This window comes from Hemibagrus wyckioides, linkage group LG07, assembly GCF_019097595.1.
Source record: "Hemibagrus wyckioides isolate EC202008001 linkage group LG07, SWU_Hwy_1.0, whole genome shotgun sequence".
In the NCBI taxonomy this organism is placed as follows: domain Eukaryota; kingdom Metazoa; phylum Chordata; class Actinopteri; order Siluriformes; family Bagridae; genus Hemibagrus; species Hemibagrus wyckioides.
In genome coordinates this window covers 24,890,270-24,912,896 of record NC_080716.1, presented here as the reverse complement: position 1 = coordinate 24,912,896, position 22,627 = coordinate 24,890,270, and the positions used below count along the sequence as shown (strand labels likewise).

Below are 22,627 nucleotides of genomic sequence, written 5' to 3'. Positions count from 1 at the left end.
AATAACTTCACACTCTTAAGCATTAGTTAAGCATGACTAAATACTTAATCATTTACAAAGCATCTATTTTAAGGTATTAGCAACTAGTTTATAAATGTCATTATAAATGCATTATTCTTCATCAAAAATCATACCTATAATGTGCTTGATAATTGCATTTACATACTTTATTAATGATCAAGTTATATTTTTAAAATAAGTATTAAATTACATATAAACCAGTTATTTAGGGGGTGCCAGTGGTTTATAAGATCATTTTGAAAGTGTAAGTAAATGATTATTAAACAATTTAAATGTACATTTGTACATCTAATTATTTAGATGCACTGTTACTGAGTGTTAATAAATGCTTTATGAACACATATTCCTAATATAAATCATGATTAATTTGGGTAGTTAAAAGACATTATGTCTGCATCCTCAGGGGTCATTTCACGACTCTATTTGTGCAATATACAGGGTGGGGCAGATGAGAGTTTGTTAGACAATGGTACAGTTAACAGAACATTCTAAATCCATTGAATTATGTACAATTGCTTTCAACCAGGTGTGTTCATGGCCTCTATGGCACAACCGGCTGAAAAAAGAAAATCCCATGAGATGGAGATGTGTAAGCTTAGAGCAGAGTGGCAAAAGGAGAAGACTGATGAGCTGACCAATGATCTAAAAGAGGAAATGGCATCAGGCCAAGCATGAGTGTCGCTAGTCCACGAGGAAGACTCGTATTTGACTTGTTCAATACTCAAATGTTATACAAATCTATGCAATACAGTGGAACGCTGCAATAAGTTTACCATCCTACCCTGTTAGTCAAACCTTTATTTTATTTATTTTTTTTTTTTTTATTATTATACCCTCATTGGGGGCTGACCCCCCCTTAAATGAAAATCCTAGAATCGCCCCTGAGGCCAAGCCTCCCTACAGACAACATGTATTAAAATTATAGTACAGTGTCCTTATTATGTGAGTTTAGCTTTGTGTTCCTATATGCCATGCGCTGCTAGCTGTGGGTCTTCTGTATTTGTATCTATTTTAACAGCTCTTAAAAGAGGGGACACAGGTTCCATCCAAGTGACTCCCTTGACTTCAAATTCACAGCCAAGAAAGTGCATATATGACTAATTCATTGGCTAAAATTAAGCATTTAATGTTGGACTGTACTGATATTGTCTGGATGTAACCGAAGTGGTCTGCTATCTTTCTAAACTGATGTTTGTGGAAAGTATCATACTGGGTTTGAGGATAATAAAAGCAAATACTAACACTAATTCTCTCTGAATTACAGCTCAAAACCCACTGCAGGTGTTGGTCCCTGAAAAATCTTCACCACTTTAATAGAAGAGCGACCACACCATGTCAGCTGCTTTCAACCCTGTTGTGGTGGACTGGAACACAGTGGTAGTAAATGCTCCAATCGCAGAGCTGTTCTTCACTGCGCCTGTCAAGAATCAGGAACTGCTTAAAAACCACAGCAGTCAAATTAAACTTAGAGCGTTTGCCACACAATGTGCTGCTGCAATTCAGGAGGATCCAGCTATAGAAGATAAAATCACAGCCCTTAAGGCTTCTGGAAAGCTGCTGCACCTAAAACAAAAGTGAACGGTTTTCACACTGTATCTGAAGTTGTACAATGAACCAAAACTCATCCCCAATATGCAGTGATGTTCTTGTTACAGTCGGACTCAGAGGCAGAGTGAAATTCCAAACAGCAACTTTAATGAGGAAGCAGGCAGAAGGCAAACCTCAGGCAGCAGGTAAACTTAAACGAAATTAAACCGGCACATGAAACAGAAAGCTTAAATGTGGGAATCGTGACTAAACAGACTCAATACTCGCCATCGTCCCTGACGAGTGGGCGCTTTAAATAGGTGCCGGGAAATTAGGTGCAGGTGACGCAATTACAGCTCAGGTGACTGTGATCATGGTAGTGTGGCTGGGACTGGCATGTCCGTGACAGTTCTTTAATGTTTAAAAGTTAGTTTTTGGGTAGTTGAATTTTGACACTGTGACATATTTTATTTTTGTTTTACATGTTTATTGTTTATTGTTTATTGTCTTTGGCACTTCTGTGATCCAGTGTTGGGAGTGGTATATTTTTTTATTCAGCAATGTGTACACTGCAGAAATTTAATCTTATATCAGATTGCCAAGGTTTCATTTCTTTTTACAGCAGAGTTATTGCATTTTATAACAAAGTTTACAGTTCCAATTTTGCATCTTGAAATAAATATTTCTATGTATCAGTCTTTGCTGTGTTTGTTTCCTTTTTCTGTTGAGAAGATAACTGATACTTTAAATCTCCTTTGCAATTGCTTTAAGAGGCATAGATCACCCTCGCTTTAGATGAGCTCACAAAAATAGTTAACTAACAAGTAGTAAATGGTTTTTAACTACCTAAACTCATCATGATATAAATGTACATTTCAATTGTTTAATACTCATTTACTTACACTTTCTAAATGATCTTATGAACCACTGACACCCCCTAAATAAATGGATTATATGTAATTTAATACTTATTATACTAATTTAAAATATAAATTGATTATTAATAAACTATGTAACTGAAATTATCAAGCACATTATAGGTATGTTTTTTTTATTATCAAGAATACAGCATTTATAATGACATTTATAAACTGGTTGCTAATGCCTATTTTTAAAGGAGCAATGATTTTTAAATGATTAATTAAGTATAAAGTCATGCTTAAATAATGCTTAATAATGTGCAGTTATTATAAAGCCCTACATGAATAACGTTATGTCATTTCTATCAAACCCTTTCACTAAATTTATCCTTTTATATTTATACATTTCCACATCTTATAATGTCATCAGTCCAGGTTTAGGTTTTTTCTGTTAAAAAAGAGACACACAGTTCATGAGTACTGCAGTCTTTACTGCATTAATCAGATTTACAGAATGAAAAACATGTTATATTGTTTATGATGTTACTGGTCTCAGCAAAACAACAACTAGGTCTACATCTTTCCTACTACTAGGTTATTTTTTTTTAGTTTATCCTAGTTTAAAAAAATCATAAACTATAAGATAAAAATCAAAACCTATAAGTAAGTTGTATAAATAAATAAAAAGGTAATGGTTAGACAAGATCAGGGGCGATCCTAGAATTTTCATTTAAGGGGGCTCAGCCCACAATGAGGGTATAATAGTAAAATAAAATAAAATAAAATAAAATATAAATATATAAATAAATAAATAAATAAATAAATAAATAAATAAAAATAAAAATAAAATAAAATAAAATAAAATAAAATAAAATAAAATAAAATAAAATAAAATAAACGATTGACTAACAGGGTAGGATGGTAAACTTATTGCAGCATTCCACTGCATTGCATAGATGTGTATAACATTTGAGTTCTGAACAAGCCAATGAGTCTTCCTGATCACACACACACACACACGTCCTCTGATCCTTGCTCTGCGACACCGCAGTCTGTGGATTGAAGAACATGCTGAAAGACGGGGAGAAGCCGAAGTCTGCCGCCATTTTCATATGAAATTTAAAGGGAACTGAGGCAATCACCAATTTTTGTACAGTTTATGGAGAATCGCAGAATTTTAGGAGGGCTGAGTAGAAATGTTAGGGGGGCTAAAGCCCTCCTAAAAATGGCCTAGCAACCTAGCTAGTTAAAATTTATCAATTTTAACTTTGTAAGCAAGATCTCAACATTTTAAATCACAGTAGAAAATATCTATTTTAATCTTGTCCATGGGCATCATGGACAAGATTAAAATAGATATTTTCTACTGTGATTTAAAATGTTGAGATCTTGGTTACAGAGATAAAATTGATAAACTCTTAAAATGGCATATCATACATAGTATAAAATAACTAGCTGATTCATGATATAACTCTAATCTCTCTCTACTCTACAGCTATTTATTTTTTAGGTGTATAGAGTACAGATTATTTTGAATAAAAAATAAAATGGAAAATGCAAATCTTCACATAACCTACACTATATTGCCAAAAGTATTCGCTCACCTGCCTTGACTCGCATATGAACTTAAGTGACATCCCATTCCTAATCCACAGGGTTCAATATGACGTCGGTCCACCCTTTGCAGCTATAACAGCTTCAACTCTTCTGGGAAGGCTGTCCACAAGGTTTAGGAGTGTGTTTATGGGAATTTTTGACCATTCTTCCAGAAGCGCATTTGTGAGGTCACACACTGATGTTGGACGAGAAGGCCTGGCTCTCAGTCTCTTCTCTAATTCATCCCAAAGGTGTTCTATCGGGTTGAGGTCAGGACTCTGTGCAGGCCAGTCAAGTTCATCCACACCAGACTCTGTCATCCATGTCTTTATGGACCTTGCTTTGTGCACTGGTGCACAGTCATGTTGGAAGAGGAAGGGGCCAGCTCCAAACTTTTCCCACAATGTTGGGAGCACGGAATTGTCCAAAATGTCTTGGTATGCTGAAGCATTCAGAGTTCCTTTCACTGGAACTAAGGGGCCAAGCCCAGCTCCTGAAAAACAACCCCACACCATAATCCCCCCTCCACCAAACTTTACACTTGGCACAATGCAGTCAGACAAGTACCGTTCTCCTGGCAACCGCCAAACCCAGACTCGTCCATCAGATTGCCAGATGGAGAAGCGCGATTCGTCACTCCAGAGAATGCGTCTCCACTGCTCTAGAGTCCAGTGGCGGCGTGCTTTACACCACTGCATCCGACGCTTTGCATTGCACTTGGTGATGTATGGCTTGGATGCAGCTGCTCGGCCATGGAAACCCATTCCGTGAAGCTCTCTGCGCACTGTTCTTGAGCTAATCTGAAGGCCACATGAAGTTTGGAGGTCTGTAGCGATTGACTCTGCAGAAAGTTGGTGACCTCTTCGCACTATGCGCCTCAGCATCCGCTGACCCCGCTCCGTCAATTTACGTGGCCTACTACTTCGTGGCTGAGTTGCTGTCGTTCCCAAACACTTCCACGTTCTTATAATACAGCTGACAGTTGACTGTGGAATATTTAGGAGCGAGGAAATTTCACGACTGGATTTGTTGCACAGGTGGCATCCTATCACAGTTCCACGCTGGAATTCACTGAGCTCCTGAGAGCGACCCATTCTTTCACAAATGTTTGTAAAAACAGTCTGCATGCCTAGGTGCTTGATTTTATACACCTGTGGCCATGGAAGTGATTGGAACACCTGATTCTGATTATTTGGATGGGTGAGCGAATACTTTTGGCAATATACTGTACATCAAAGTACTCCACTGTTTGATTTGCCAGTAAAGGCTTTAAAGATGACAGAATAATGACCTGGTCCTCTTCCTCACCTGATTTAAACACTGAGAACTTGTGAGCTTTTCTCAAGTGTGAGATTTACAGTGAGGGAAAACAATATAGATCTTTGAACAGTATCTGGGAGGCTGTGGCGGCTGCTACAGCTAAAATTAGTCGAGACCAAATAAAGACACTGACTATTTCTATGGATGAGAAGCTCATGAAAGTCACTGAAAAGGATGCCTATATTGGCCAATGAATACTATGAAAAGCCAAAAAAATGTTATTTGTTCAAAGCTGTATTTTGTTTTCCATTATTGATTTGTTTAAACCTTCTTCTTTACTATAACACTTTAAAATACACAGAGAAAAATCCTTTATAATCTCATTGTCTAATAATTGTGCACAATGATATGAGTATGTTGTTGTAAATCTTCTTGAAGAGACAAATCTCACATTTTTGTTAAACATGCTGTTTTATAAAAACTGTCAGCAGTGTATCTCTTCAAAAGTAAAATTAATCATGAAAAACATAAATTGCCTAATAATTATACATGCAGTGTAGATAGTGTTTTTGTAAAGACTGCACTGATGTAAATTTTTTACATAGTTTATATGCAATACATTGGATTAAAAAAAACTGGTGATTGAAATGTTAATTTACTTTTAATGATGTTTTATAAATTGTGTGTCAAATTCTGAGCCACACTGCAGACATTAGTGTCATATTAAAATCTCATTCAATCATTTAGAAGAAAAATATGTCACCATCAGAATAGCTCAAAAGAATCGGATTCATTAAAAAAGGAAAATGAAAAGCAAAATGAAAGAAGCTGTAAAATCATTATAATGAGAGTTTGTTTTTCATATGATAAAATCTGAAACAAAATCTAAAACTAGTGAATCTTTTTACATATAAGTTATAACCTTCATGAACAGACTCACCTGATACAGAGAGTGGAACAGGATCACTCATCTCTGACCTCTGAGAGTCACTTGTCCTCCTCCCTCTGCAGGTGTATTTACCACGGTGTGAGTCTGTAACAGAGCTGATGCTGAACTCCTGTGTTGTGGAAAATGAGTATAATGTAGCATCGTTCCTAAACCAGCCGTATGTCCACTCAGTGTCTCTTCCTTTCTGTACATCACACCTGAAAGTCACTTTCTCTCCTATGAACACCTGTGTATCAGGGTTTATAGTCACTGTAGGTTTAGGACTCTCTGTAAGAAACAAAAAAAATCATGACTGTTTCTATTCTGTAGGTAAGCATTCAGAGTGTAGATACAGTATATCAGCTCACATGTAAATGATTAAGCTCTGTCACACAACAATCACCACTGAGGAAGTAAATATAGATCACAATTTTAATACAGACTCAGCCCTAAAAATAATCAGGTTACTGTACTGACTGTATCTTCTACACAGTTTATTGCCTGAATTACAGTGTGATGATTATCCTGTTTATCTAAAGCCATGTCATCTTCAGTAATTCTGAATGTCAGCAAGGGAACAAGAAACTGCAGAAAGGTATACAGAGTGACTGAGTATAGTTTAATAAGTCTTTTTACAAGTGTATACAAGTGTATAAACACACACACACACACACACACACACACACCTGGTGAATTTGTCTTTACTAGACTAATCACTTTACAGTGAAACATTATTACTGTCTCTGTGATGAGGCTAAACAACTTGCTTACACTGTTTTAGATGTTTTATTTAGACACATGATTGATTCACTGTGATTGAAGTGAGGGTCAGAAAATAAATGCTGTGTGATGATTCAGGTCTCTAATCTCTCTCTACTCTACAGTCATTTATTTTTATGAGTGTATAGTGTACATATTTTTGGAAATGTTGCAGATGCAGATCTAGACATGCTCTTGTATCTTAGATCTTGTTTCTTGTATTTAAAACTTTTTTCCCTAAACATCAATAATTTTGTACATAAATGTACATCTGTTATGAGACAGTCTAGGATTGGGACACGCAGTATGAAAATTGACACTGGGTTATATATAGGAGATGGACCAGTGAATAAGATGCCCCAGAGTTGGTATTAATGACACACACAAAACAGTGTAGCCTCAATTTCACACCATAAGTATTGTGTTCATAAAAAAAATAATACATGTGAATCACAGTATTCTCAACAAGACCTTACCTGATTAAATCAAGGTTAAACGAAATAATAAATAACCACGAAAATTCTGACTCTTATATGACATCACATGTATGAAGTTTCTATAACTTCCAATATTATTACATTGATTTATTGAGCTGGAAAATAAATAATGCTAGGTTTTTGTACTCTTTCAATACACCCGAATTCATCCCATTATCATCTGTACATCAGACTTCATAGCCACCGCATGTTTAAGACTGCACAAATCATTATTGTTTCTATATATGATTTCATTTCCAACACTATTATTTAAACACGCAATGACGTTTTAAAATTAAATACAGAATTTATGTAACCATTAGGAGTGTATATCTGCTCACATATAAATGATTAAACTCAGAAAATCACTACTGATAAAGTAAATATGGATCAATACAATACTGTAACATCATGACCTGCAACACCGCCTATGAACCACCAGAGGGAGCCCTTCCCCTAATATTGAACCACTTCCGCTTCACTTCCAGTATTCACAGACATTTATACATCATGTAAGTTACATTCAGTGTGAAGTATTGTTTCTGTTGCTGGTGTTTTCTTGTTCTGTATATGACCATTGTTTGTTTGTTTTTGGCGTAGCGTTTGCTGCTCTGGTTATTGAATATTTTTGGCCTATTTTCCTTGACTACGATTCTGGTTCACATTTTGGATTTGTTTGCTGTGTTTCCAATAAATCTGTGTATTCTATTCTATCTCTTGATGTGATTTCAGGTTTAGTTTTTCTGTCACAAATAAAACACATTTCACATTTTTAACTACACTAATCACATCTATAATATCACATAATGGGGATATTACATTTAAATCTTCAGTGTGATCAGAGTGAAGGTCAAACAATAACTGCTGTGTGATTATGAAGACCTTCAGTATCTCTCTTCTGTAGACTAATTCATTTTTATGGGTGAATATAATAAAAATGAGGAACAAAAAATTGCAACACTACACATCAAATCTGTACTAGAAGACATACTAAAAATGTTATGCCTTGGTGTTTTACCTAAACATCAAGAAAACAAGCACACACACGTACACACACCACATGAAACAATAAAAAAAAAAACACAGACATCACTAAAATTATATGAACACAGTAGAAATCTCTACATACTCAGTAGAAGGTCTAAGTAACATTCTGTTCTTCCTTGTGTACCTTATTCACATAAAGTCCATCAGTTCCTCATTATGCCTCATATGTTAATGTGTGAAATGACCTCACAGGAGTAATATAATAAAATACTATTTCTGTAAACAAGGGGATTAAACAAGGATATTGTAAACTGCAAATAGTGTTTGGAGCAATAAATACCAATACATAGCTAACCCACAAAAACAAACAAACAAATAACTAAAGAAATGAACTCTAAACTCAAGTAGCCTACAGGGGTTGTACAATGAAACTGAAACACCTGGTTTTAGATACACAATAATTTATTACTATAGTGCAGGGCTTCCTTTTGCAGCCAATACAGCATCAGTTCATCTTATTAATGACAGACACAAGTCCTGCAGACTACAAGTGATACAGATGGCCTACAGATGATCTACAAGTGGTCAGAGAGATCTTCAGCCATTCCTCTTACAGAACACTGGCCAGGTCACCATGTGATGCTGGTGGAGGAAAATGTTTCCTTACTCAATCCTCTAAAACACCCCAAAGTAGCTCAATAACATTCAGAACCGGTGACTGTGCAGGATGATGAGAGATGTTCAGCAAACCACTCTGTTAACAGTCTTGTTGTGTGTTTTGATGTAACACTGCCATCTAGCACAAGTAATGGACCTAGGGAATGCCATGATATTGCTCCCCAACCATCACTGATCTAACCCTGTGCTTCACTCTGTGCATGTAACAGCCCCTAGTACACTTCTTTGGGGCTTCTCCTCACCGTAACCAACTGGATGTGTAAATGACAGTGAAGGTGGTCCGATCAGAGAACAATACATGGTTCATATTGTCTAAAGCCCAAGATTTCCACTGCTGGCACCATTGAAACATTTGCCCCTGGCACAAGAGACCAAAGGTTTAGCTATAGCAGTCTGACCATGAATACTGACACTGTGGAGCTCTTGATGAACAGTTTTGGTGTAAATATGAGAGTTGAGGTGCATATTTAACTCTGCTGTCAGGGATGGCAGGTGAGGACCCAAATGCAGAACACAGTCCGAGTTCAAACTTAGAGTCTTTATTAAAAACGGCACAAAGAATGGCAGAGTTCTCAGTCAACTTCAATAGAGAACAGGTTAAACGTAGGACTGGCAGAGTCATAAGCAGCATACAGTCCAATAATCCAAATCCAGAGGACAGGTAAAACGTAGGACAGGCAGAGACATTAACAGCATACAGTCCAATAATCCAAATCCAGAGAACAGGTTAAACGTAGGACAGGCAGAGACATTAACAGCATACAGTCCAATAATCCAAATCCAGAGGACAGGTAAAACGTAGGACAGGCAGAGACATTAACAGCATACAGTCCAATAATCCAAATCCAGAGAACAGGTTAAACGTAGGACAGGCAGAGACATTAACAGCATACAGTCCAATAATCCAAATCCAGAGGACAGGTAAAACGTAGGACAGGCAGAGACATTAACAGCATACAGTCCAATAATCCAAATCCAGAGAACAGGTTAAACGTAGTACAGGCAGAGACATTACCAGGCAGACAGGAACAGAAGAAAAGGGCAGGATGCCGTCTCAGGAGCTCAAGGCTGACTGAAGAGACCATCTGGCAAGGAGCATGGACTGCTCACTAGCTTATATAGGGCAGAGGAGCATAAAATGGCGGAAACCGGAAATGAGATCGCGAAACCGGAAGTTGCGTCCCGGAACCGGAAGTGGCCACACGGAACCCGGAAATGCATGCCTGACAGTACCCCTCCCTCCACGGGGCGCCTCACGACGCCCCTCCTGGTTGATCAGGGTGCTCGCGGTGGAACCGGGAAACAAGGTCGGGATCAAGGATGTGACGAGCGGGCACCCAGGAGCGTTCTTCAGGGCCGTAGCCCTCCCAGTCGACAAGATACTGGAGACCTCTACCCCGACGTCTGGAGCGTAGAAGGCGGCGAACCGTATAAACGGGGCCTCCATCAATGACCCAGGCGGGAGGAGGGGGTCTGGTGGAGGGAACCAGCGAACAGGCTTGGACAGGCTTGAGTCTGGAGACGTGGAACGTAGGGTGGATGCGAAGGGCCTGGGGCAGCCTGAGTCGGACGGACACTGGATTGAGCACTTTAGAGATTGGGAACGGACCAACAAAGCGAGGAGCGAGCTTCCGACAGGCGATTTTCAGGGGCAGATCCCGAGTGGACAGCCAAACACGTTGACCAACATGGTAAGGGGGTGCCGGGTGGCGCTTACGATTAGCCCATCGAGCATAGCTTTTGGATGAGCGGAGAAGCACTAAGCGGGTCCTCCTCCAGACCCGACGACACCGTTTAACCAGGGCAAGGGCAGAGGGAACCGAGGCCTCTAATTCTTGGGAAGAGAACAGAGGTGGTTGATAGCCGTAAGCGGCCTGGAAAGGAGAGAGGCCTGTGGCAGCCGAGGGAAGAGAGTTGTGGGCATATTCGACCCAAATGAGGTTGGATGACCAGGATGTAGGGTCTTCAGAACAGAGGATTCTGAGTCCAGTCTCCAACTCTTGGTTCAATCGCTCCGTCTAGCCGTTGGTCTGCGGGTGGAAGCCAGATGAAAGGCTAATGGAGGTACCCAGGAGGTGACAGAACTCCTTCCAGAATCTCGAGGTGAACTGAGGCCCCCGGTCAGACACAATATTGCGAGGTAATCCGTGTAGGCGGAAGACATGAAGTAGTAGCATCTGGGCAGTCTCCTTGGCGGAGGGAAGCTTGGCCAAGGGCACGAAATGGACCATCTTCGAGAATCGGTCCACCACCGTGAGGATGGTAGTGTGGCCGGCCGAAGGAGGTAGTCCGCTGACAAAGTCCAGGGAGATGTGGGACCAAGGTCGTCTGGGGGTCGGAAGGGGGCGCAGGAGCCCGGCCTGTGGGGTCCTGGACGATTTCTGCTGAGCACAGGTGGGACAGGCTGCCACAAATCTCTGGACATCGTGCTTGAGTGATGGCCACCAGAAACGCTGTTGGAGAGTAGACAAGGTACGGGAAACCCCGGGATGACAAAAAAGGCAGTTGCTGTGACACCACTGGATGACCTGAGACCTAAGGTGATCAGGGACAAAGAGTCTGTTCCTGGGGCAGTTGCCTGGAATCTGTATCCCTGCGATGGCCTGCTGCACTTTCCTTTCGATCCCCAGATGAAGAGTACGGATGGTTACCGACGAAGGGAGGATGTGTTCGGGAGCTGGGTCATCCTCATCGGGGGTGAATAGTCGTGAAAGGGCGTCCGGTTTACCATTCTTAGAACCAGGGCGGAATGAGAGGGTGAAGTTAAAACGCCCAAAAAACAGCCCCCAACGAGCCTGTCGAGGATTGAGTCTTTTGGCTGTCTGAAGGTATTCAAGATTTCTGTGGTCAGTCCATACAATGAAAGGCTGCTCAGTGCCCTCCAACCAGTGGCGCCACTCCTCCAGGGCCAGTTTCACAGCCAGAAGCTCCCGTTCACCGATGGCGTATTTCTGTTCAGCTGGGGAAAGGCGGTGAGAGAAAAAGGCACAGGGGTGGAGTCGGTTGTCCTTAGAAGCCCTTTGAGACAGGACGGCCCCCACCCCACAGTCAGATGCATCCACCTCCACCACAAACTGGCGCGATGGGTCCGGAAGAATCAGGACGGGAGCAGTAGTGAAGAGCTTCTTGAGTTGGGCAAAGGCTAGCTCAGCCTCTGGAGTCCATGAGAAGGGGTGTAGCGAGGAAGTGAGTCGGTGCAGGGGTGCCGCAACGGCACTGTAACCTCTGATGAACTTCCGGTAGAAATTAGCAAACCCTAGGAAACGCTGGAGCTGCTTACGGCTTTCAGGGCGCTGCCAGTCCCCTCACAGCCTCCACCCGCCTGGGATCCATCTGTATGCTACCGGCCGAGAGTATGAAACCCAAAAACGTGGTGCTGGAGGTGTGGAATTCACACTTCTCGGCTTTCACATACAGACGGTTCTGAAGCAGGCGACGGAGCACCGACCGGACATGGTGAACATGCTCCTCCAGGGAGTGGGAGAAGATGAGGATGTCATCCAAGTACACAAAGACAAACTGGTTTAGGAAGTCCCGGAGGATGTCGTTGACCAGGGCTTGAAAAACAGCAGGGGCATTCGTGAGCCCGAACGGCATAACCAGATATTCATAATGGCCTGTTGGGGTGTTGAAAGCAGTCTTCCATTCGTCACCCTCTCGAATACGCACCAGATGATAGGCATTGCGGAGATCGAGTTTGGTGAAGACAGTGGCTCCCTGGAGGAGTTCGAAGGCAGTTGACATGAGGGGTAATGGGTAACAGTTCTTGGTAGTAATGGCATTAAGCCCACGGTAGTCGATGCATGGACGCAAGGACCCATCCTTCCTCCCTACAAAGAAGAACCCAGCCCCAGCAGGTGAGGAAGACGGACGAATGATCCCGGCCGCGAGGGAATCTTGAATATATTGGGTCATAGCCTCTCTTTCGGGTCCCGAAAGCTGGTAGAGCCGGCCCCGGGGAGGGGTAGTGCCAGGCAGGAGGTCAATAGCGCAGTCATATGGACGATGAGGGGGTAAAGAGGAGGCTCTGACCTTGCTGAATGCCATCCCCAGGTCATGATAATCGGAGGGTACTAAGCTGAGGTCAGGGGGTGGTTCGTCCATGTCAGACACCTTGGTCGGAGGTACAGATCCTAGGCAATGGGCTAGGCAGTAGGTGCCCCAATCCAGAATACGGCCGTTGGTCCAGTCCACGTGAGGATTGTGCTTCCGGAGCCATGGAAAACCCAACATAACAGGAGCAAATGGTGAAGGGATCAGAAGAAAGGACAACCACTCTTGGTGATGTTCAGAGATGGTGACAAGCAAGGGCTTAGTGCGTTGGGAGGCATGATGGAGGATGTGGCCGTCTAAGGCCCGAACTTGGAGGGGCGAGAACAGAGGCACCGTCTTAAGGCCTAGTTGTTTAGCCAGGTTTTGATCCATAAATTCAGAGTCGGCTCCGGAGTCCACAAAGGCAGATAGGTCGTAGCCTCGCTGGTCAACTGAGATGTGGATCTTGAGCAGTGGCTTGGAAGGGACTGATGGTCGTAGGCTCGCCGCTGGCCCCTCTTTCAGCGACGAGCCCGGCCTTTTGCTGGACAGGAAGCGGCAAAATGTCCAGCCTCTCCACAGTACAGGCATAGTCCTGAGGCCCGACGCCTGTCCTTCTCGGCAGGGGATAAGTGACGACGACCGATCTCCATGGCATGGGAGAGAGGAAGGCTCCTGGATGCAGAGACAGGGAGGGTAGGAGAAGGCAGGGGGCGAGAGACAGTGGGTCGGTAGTTGGGTTGACCAAGACGTCGGGCTGACCTCTCAGTTTGGCGTTCCCGAATGCGTCGATCGATGCGGGTAGCCAGGGCGATCAAGCTGTCGAGGTCGGCTGGTAGCTCCCGGGCAGCGAGCTCATCCTTAACTTCAGAAACCAGCCCCCGATAGAAGGCATCGTAGAGTGCGGTGGCATTCCACCCGCTGTCGATGGCAAAAGTGCGAAAATCCACCGCATATTCCGCCACGGTTAGGCTCCCTTGTGAGGCTTCAAAGAGGGAGCGTGCTGCATCCTGCTGGGGAGCAGAGGTGTCAAAGACCTTGCGGAGTTCATTGGAAAAAGACTCAAAGGAGGAGCAGAGTACAGACTGACGTTCCCACTCGGCGGTTGCCCAGAGCTTGGCCTTGCCTGACAACAGGGAGATGACATATGCTACCTTGGAGCGGTCTGATGGGAAGGAAGAGGGTTGAAGTTCAAAGATCACTGAGCATTGCATCAGAAATGCACGGCATAGTCCTGGTTCACCGGAGAAGCGTTCGGGGTGAGGCAGATGTGGCTCTCGAAGATGATCTGGTGAACTCGTGGGTGTCGTTGTCGCCGAGGGAGCTGAAGAGGGTGGAGTGACTGAAAGCTGATTCATGCGACAGATCAGTTCGTGTGTAGCCGAGGCGAGATCCTGGAGACGACGTTCGTGAGAGGTGGAGGTCTCAGCTAAGGAGCTTAGAAGGGCTTGCATGTTCTGTGGCTCTGCTGGGTCCATGTTGGCCAGATGGTACTGTCAGGGATGGCAGGTGAGGACCCAAATGCAGAACACAGTCCGAGTTCAAACTTAGAGTCTTTATTAAAAACGGCACAAAGAATGGCAGAGTTCTCAGTCAACTTCAATAGAGAACAGGTTAAACGTAGGACTGGCAGAGTCATAAGCAGCATACAGTCCAATAATCCAAATCCAGAGAACAGGTAAAACGTAGGACAGGCAGAGACATTAACAGCATACAGTCCAATAATCCAAATCCAGAGGACAGGTAAAACGTAGGACAGGCAGAGACATTAACAGCATACAGTCCAATAATCCAAATCCAGAGAACAGGTAAAACGTAGGACAGGCAGAGACATTAACAGCATACAGTCCAATAATCCAAATCCAGAGAACAGGTAAAACGTAGTACAGGCAGAGACATTACCAGGCAGACAGGAACAGAAGAAAAGGGCAGGATGCCGTCTCAGGAGCTCAAGGCTGACTGAAGAGACCATCTGGCAAGGAGCATGGACTGCTCGCTAGCTTATATAGGGCAGAGGAGCATAAAATGGCGGAAACCGGAAATGAGATCGCGAAACCGGAAGTTGCGTCCCGGAACCGGAAGTGGCCACACGGAACCCGGAAATGCATGCCTGACATCTGCAGTGAGTTGGGCAGCTGTGGTTTCATGTTTTTTGGATATGATATGGGTTAGTACCCAGACATCCCTTTCAGACAGCTTCCTCTTGTGTCCACAGTTACTCCTCTTGGATGTGGTTCATCCTTCATGGTGGTATGCCGACATTACCCTGGATACAGTGACTCTCGATTCACACAAAGACTGTAATGGTCACAGATTTGTAAGATTTGTAATGGTCACCAACAATTTGTCCCTCTTTTAAATCAGTTATGTCTCCCATTCTCTTGTGTAGATTGTAATATTTTATGTACAGATGTGAAATCAGTGAACATTGGCCACAACACCATACCAACACCACAACTCCAGCACTATATTGGCCAGTGTTTTAGTTTCATTGTACAACCCCTGTATATACAGTTATGATGGAGCTGCATCATTTCATATGTAGTTTTATGTGGGAAAGCGGTGATTTGCTGATGTAGCTGTAATTTCTTACATGTTCTAAAATATTGTAGTGTTTCTAAAATGTTGTGTATGGCTCAAAACTGCCATAAATATAAGTCTACTAGTCCTCACTAGGTCAGTGACAAAGAATACTGTTCAGAACATTTTCTGAAAATCTGTCATTTTATCTTATTCTTATTAATTAAGGAATATAAAAATTCAAGCCATCACAAACCAATAAAATAAGACAAATAAAACAAACCATTCATACAACAAGAGAAATGCCACCATATAAACAGGGCATGGGCCCAGTCTGTCTGCACTTAGCCATAAGCCATATAGAGATCAACCTAAACCATGAACTCCAACTCTGAACATATATCATGGAATATGTATATATCCACACAAGATTCCACTTCCCAGAACTCACACTCACAGTCACCATACTTCTAACTAGACTCACCTGAGAGCTCATCGTGGACTTCCAGAAATCTAACAGCAGCAGACACTCCCCTATCTACATCAGTGGGTCTCCAGATTTAAGTTCCTGGGTGTCCACATCTCTGAGGATCTGTCTTGGCAGCTGAAAACCTCAACTCTGGTTCGGAGAGAGCAACAGTGTCTTTACTTCCTAAGAAGACTAAAAAAAAGTTCACCAATCCCTCAAGTTCCTGACCAACTTTTACTGCTGCATTATTGAGAGCATCTTGACAAGCTCCATCACAGTGTGGTATGGCAGCTCCACAGTGTGTGAAAAGAAATCACTGCAAAGGGTGGTGAAAACCGCCTAATGCGTAAACGGCACCCAACTACCTACCATTGAGTCTCTTCACCACACTAGATATCTGTGCAGAGCACACAAAATCATCAAGGACTCCTCCCACCCGAGTCATAAACTGTTCAACCTCCTTCCATCCAGGAGGAGATACAGGTCCCTCCGCACCAGAACCAGCAGGTTCAGGGCCAGGTTTTTTCCTACAACCATAAATCTACTGAACTCCACACTACACTGCTAGGTCACTCATGTTTCACTAACACATTTACCACCTTGCAGTTCTGATCCACTCTGTACATTCTGCTATAATATAATTATAATATTTTCTCTGTGTAATATAATTGTAATGTACATATTGTCCACATCATAGATTATCTACACCTAGTTTATCTCTCTCTCTCTCTCTCTCTCTCTCTATATATATATATATATATATATATATATATATATACATTGTATGTACAGCAGTAACAGAAATAATATACAGTGTATATATATATATATATATATATATATATATATATATATATATATATATATATATACACTGTATATTATTTCTGTTACTGCTGTACGTACAATGTACATAATGCACACATTTTTGCACAATTTATCACTTTACACTTCATCTGCTATAAATACAACTTGCACATACTTGTCTATGCACATTCTGACATAGCCTTATTTATTGATGTACATATTTAGATCTTTATCTGCACTTGTTCATTTGCACAATTTTGCACTTCTGGTAGATGCTAGACAGCATTTTATTGCTATGTACCCGTACTTTGCAATGACAAAGTTGAAGAAGAAGTTGAAGTTGAAGTGTGAATGGGTAAGCTCTATCTATCTATCTATCTATCTATCTATCTATCTATCTATCTATCTATCTATCTATCTATCTATCTATCTATCTATCTATCTATCTGTCTATCTGTCTATCTATCTATCTATCTATCTATCTATCTATCCATAGTTTACCATGGCATCTTTATTTAACACTGCATGTTTGTCTGTTTGGATTTCCTGTCCTGTTTTGTGTTCCTTACCTACTTATGCCTACCCCTTTTTAGGAATGTAAGAACATCTATATCAGCATAAAGTTGCAGAGAGAAAAGCATTGAGAGAGTAGATGAACATGTTTGTATTAAATGAAACAGAGTGTGTGAATCCAATAAACCCCCTATTTTAAAGGTAATGCTTATCAAGCACCTGTCACTCACTGTTATGATGCAGCAGCCTGAGGCGAGATCGAGACATGCTCCAGATCCAGTATTAATAACTTTATTTGTGTGATAGTGTGTATCTGTGATTGATTGTAAGTACGAGTTTGCATTATAGACAATCTTTGTTACTTATAGCAAGTCATCACCATGTTTGCCGATGATTGTTGAGATTGTTATGTATATTGCTATATAATTATAGTATTAATGTTGAGCTAGCACATTCAGTGTATTCACATATTGTGTGATTATTAATATCGTTTCTATCTTCATCCTTTTACTTTTTTATTTCTGCTCTCATGCAGTGATTCTGATGATTACATTAAGTTTATATTTGAATAGTGCAGCAGAGAGTAGATCAGAAGCAGAGTGAATGAGAGCTATGAACACTGCTGGACATTCAGCTACAGTACTTCATGGTGCAGACGAGGGCCCTGCTAATCCACCTACATTACCAGGTCCAGTTCCGCTAGCCAGTTATACAGAAGCAGCAACACCTCAAGCACCTTTCCTTGCAGTCTTTTAAAAAAAGTTTGCCCATATCAGACCCGACAAAACTCACCACTTTCTCCCATTTCACCTGTGTGACTGTGGCCCATCTGGATGACCCATAGCTACACAGATGAGGCTCGGATGGACTCCACAGGGATCTATAAGACTCTTGAAAAATTGTCACCACAATGTTGTCACTTTCCCCTGCTGAACTAGAGCCAAAGAGGAATATTGAAAGGCTGTGGCAGATTGATGTTTTACCCTATCGCTGTGACAAGCATGTTAGCAGATTCGAACAAGGCACAGAGGCTATATGACCATCCGGGTTGAGGTCAGTGGAACCCTCCTTTATGCAACACCTTTAATACGGAGGAAGGATTTCCTATTTTTCTGTATTCTACAGAAGAAAGGGAGTTCATGAGGCATAGAGTGTCAGCGGGCTCAAACACCAGAGAACATATATACTACTCACAAAAAGTTAAGGATATTTGGCTTTTGGGAGAAATTTATGGAAAATGTAAAAAAGTTCACGCTACAGTGATATTATATCATGAAAGTAGGGCATTTAAGTAGAAGCATGCAATGGTGATTTCCTTATCTCAAACAATTTATTGAAACAAAAGCCAACAACAGTGGTGGGTATACCACAACAAAAAATGTCTCAATAATTTGTCATGTGCCCTTGACCATCAATTACAGCTTGACAATGATGTCTCATGCTGTTCATGAGTCGAGTTATTGTCTGCTGAGTCATGGCATTCTTCTTGAAGGGCAGCACTCAGGTCATTAAGGTTCTGGGGTGCAGGGTTACGAGCCTCTACACCGCAACTCAGCTGATCCCAGAGGTTTTCCATGGGATTCAGGTCTGGAGAAAGTGCAGGCCACTCCATTTGAGGTATCCCAGCCTCCAGCAGCCATTTCCTAATGATGCAACCTCGATGAGTTGGAGCATTGTCGTCCATGAAGATGAAATTAGGCCTGTGTTGTTCATGGGGCACAATGACTGGATTAATGATGTTATTCAGGTAGTATTGGCTTGTCACTGTACTATTCACAAGATCTGTATTCAGTAGACACACCTGCCCAGACTGTAACACCACCACAACAGTGGCTGATGCAGAGCGCTCTCCTTGACATCTCCAACATCGTTGGTGGCCATCATTTCTGCTCAACGTGAACGTGACTGAGGCCCACTGGTACCTTGTCCAGCATAAATGCTCCCTGGCCCATGCAAGATGCCTGGTGGTGTGGTCAGGTACCCTTGCAGGTCGTCTAGCACACAGACCATGTTGATGTAAACAATTTTGAATGGTCTGACGTGACACTTGGGTGCCTCTCACCTCCCTTAAATGTGCCTGGAGTTGAGTGGCATTCATCATCCGGTTCCTCAGGGCACTGTTCACAGTGAAGCGGTTATCAACATGGAATATGGCCGAAGGACGTCCACTTCTATGCCTTTCTGTGACGCTTCCAGTCTCTTTGTATCTCTGTCGCAACCTGCTGATGAAACTCTGTGACACTCTAAGCTCAGTGGCCACTTCCCTTTGAGAACATCCTGTTTAAAGCCTCGCAATGACGAGGTACTGTTGATCAGTTGTTAGGCTTTGACTTGGTCTCATGATGTCAAAATGTGAACAGCATGAGGAAGAGGACTGTTTAAATACCAATTCTAATTGAACCAGAAAATTTATTGGTCGATTCATGGATCAAACACCAGTTGTGAATTTTGCCATTAAGCACCTTGTTAGAGAACAGCAAGTTATGCAAAAAGTACTGAAACACTGAACAGTTGGACATGTGCATTCAAAAGTGTAGAGAAGGTCAAATTAAGTTCACCTATAAAGGTTTTAGTGCATTTTAGGTGCATCCTGAAATTTCACCCGAAAGCCAAATATCCTTAACTTTTTGTGAGTAAGGTAAATACATGACAAAATTCCCATTATGCTTTGCATGGTTGCTCTGTTAGGGTGGATTGCCTTCTCACACAAAGCAAAGTACTCCAGAGTTCTTTTGCAACCTGTTTTGATGTGGATCTGAGCATAATTTAAGTTTTGACATTTTGTCTAAATAAACCGAACCAAGGGTGGAAATGCAATGGTTCTGAAACAAACGCTTCAAACCAGTCAGGTGTGAAAAGACGCTAAGACTAAACAAGAGGAAACTATGATCTCACTGAGACAGTGACTTCATGACATCTCAACTAGAGCTAGCTGTACAAAAACATATTTAATGGCATTCATGAACATGGCATTTATAATAGGTATAGTCATTTTTCAAGCCTATTCAGCAGTTTTTTTAACCATTCAATTAAATTTCACACACACACACACACACACACACACATTTACATGGTCTTTGACACATCAGAAAGATTCATTACATTCCACTGGTCTCAATTTAACAATGCATGTGTCACTTGTTATTAAACTAATTAGAGGCAAATAAAAAAACACCAATAAATGAAATGTAGATAAATCACCTGTTTGTGTAGAGTGGATGAATCCAGTTAGCACTAAAGGTAGAGAGAGAAACAGAACTTAGTTTCTGGTTACGGTTAAATAAGCTATAAAACACTTGGTGGTGTTCGGTTATTGGAAAATAATGAACAGCAGTGTGGTGTGATGTGTTCCACTGTGAAGGAGGTTTACTGTTACCAAGCCAAAGCAGATTCTTTTACTATTAATTCTTGTCCTGTTTGATTCCAGTTTACGTAAACCCCTGAACAGATATATTTAAAGCATCATCTATTCTTTTCTGTTATTAAACACAGTGCCATGTATATTAATATAAATATCATTCATTTAGTAACGGTCACTTGATTTCCTCTTTGCTTGGTACAGTCTCCTCCCACATGCTGCAGTGTTTTATAATAATCTAATCTACGAGAGTAACTTCTTTTTACAGATGACAGAGTGCAAACAATATCTCCAAAGAAATATTAGGATAAAGTATACATTGTAAAATCCCAAACAAATACTGTCTAGGAATGTATGACAGCAGTTACAATCATCTGCTGTAATGTTCTGCCCATGTGAGAGACACCAGGAAGCAATTGCTGAAAACTGTGTTTGTTTAAAGACTATTTAATATTTTACTCATAAAATCAACTGGGACAAATGTAAAAATACCACAAAAAGCTGAATGTACTTTTCACACTAAATTCAATCTCAAACTTTAACTACAACCAATTTGAATAATCACACAGAACCTGATATCAGGATTCTCTTTTGGTTAAATCTAAACTTAATTCACCATTAATGAAAACTCACAGAAAACATTTACTCACAGAACATCACACAGAGTGGACGGAGCTCCATCCTGTCCTACTGATTACTGAATGACTGACTGACTGAAAGACAAGTGTCTGTGTTAATACCTCGACACTTCCTGTGCTCTTTAACACCAATCAGACCTGGGGGGGGTATTCATGCTTAGACCATTATTAGGATTTATTATATGGAACACATTATCACCATCAACACAACATATTTTCATTTATAATGTGCATTATAGTAATGGAGGAAGAGGTATTTCTCAACACAGCCAAATGCAGGGGGCTCTAAAAACAATAAGTGTTGAAAGAGGAAGTATAGAGAGCACATGTGGTGCATGAGAGAGAGAGAGAGAGAGAGAGAGAGAGAGCTGTTGTGGTTTCTATATAAGGGACTAAAAAGTTTTAGGTGTTTCTGACACTAATAACAGCAACTGATCAGCATGTAAGCAATCAGAAAAGACTTGATGTGCTGGTTTTTTTTTTGGTTTTTTTTAGTTTAAGGTTCATACAGATCACTAGTTTTACTGTTAGATCTGTTCGTCCAGGACCTGAAATAAATTGTTAAAATTCATTTTAAACTTTCTCTAAGGGAGCAAATACACTACTCAAAAACAGTTAAGGATATTCAGCTTTCGGGTGAAATTTCAGGAGGCACCTAAAATGCACTAAAACCTTTACAGGTGAACATAATTTGATCTTCTCTACACTTTTGAATGCACATGTCCAACTGTTCAGTGTTTCAGTACTTTTTGCATAACTTGCTGTTCTCTAACAAGGTGCTTAACGGCAAAATTTTGTTTTCTGTTCATTTGCTAATTCAAGTCCTCCCTCTACTTGCTCTATTGATTTTAAAAACTCTTCTGTCACTAAAGAGGCCAAAGCCCATGGTTGCACACGACACATACTCGAATTGACTCTTGGCAACTTTCCTCGTACACGTCCATTCTTTTCACTTAGATTTCACCCTTTCCCCCGCTTGACTGATACCCAGGTTGCAGTTGTGCAAAGAAAGAAATGTTTTCAGATGATCCCTTGTCTGTATTTTAAAATCGCACAAGAAATGTTTATAAGGTTTAATAATTTACAACGTTATGGCCTGTGTAATTTGTTCTAATGAAACAATTATTTCCTCATAAATGCCAGATAGATAGATAGATAGATAGATAGATAGATAGATAGATAGATAGATAGATAGATA

The 22,627-nt window shown here is 41.3% G+C and overlaps 1 protein-coding gene across 1 annotated transcript in view; it reads right to left on the bottom strand.

The window, feature by feature from the left end:
- Window positions 1-21,517, bottom strand: part of LOC131356506 (basement membrane-specific heparan sulfate proteoglycan core protein-like) — a 135,997-nt gene extending 114,480 nt beyond the window's left edge. Inside the window, exons 1-3 of the mRNA XM_058395577.1 lie at window positions 21,442-21,517; window positions 20,635-20,667; window positions 6,205-6,480 (exon numbers count right to left, since the gene is read on the bottom strand). Coding sequence (XP_058251560.1) covers window positions 6,205-6,480; window positions 20,635-20,667; window positions 21,442-21,472 — 340 coding nt within the window. The 5' untranslated portion in view covers window positions 21,473-21,517. The remainder of the gene's footprint in view (window positions 1-6,204; window positions 6,481-20,634; window positions 20,668-21,441) is intronic.
- Window positions 21,518-22,627: the final 1,110 nt, after the last annotated feature.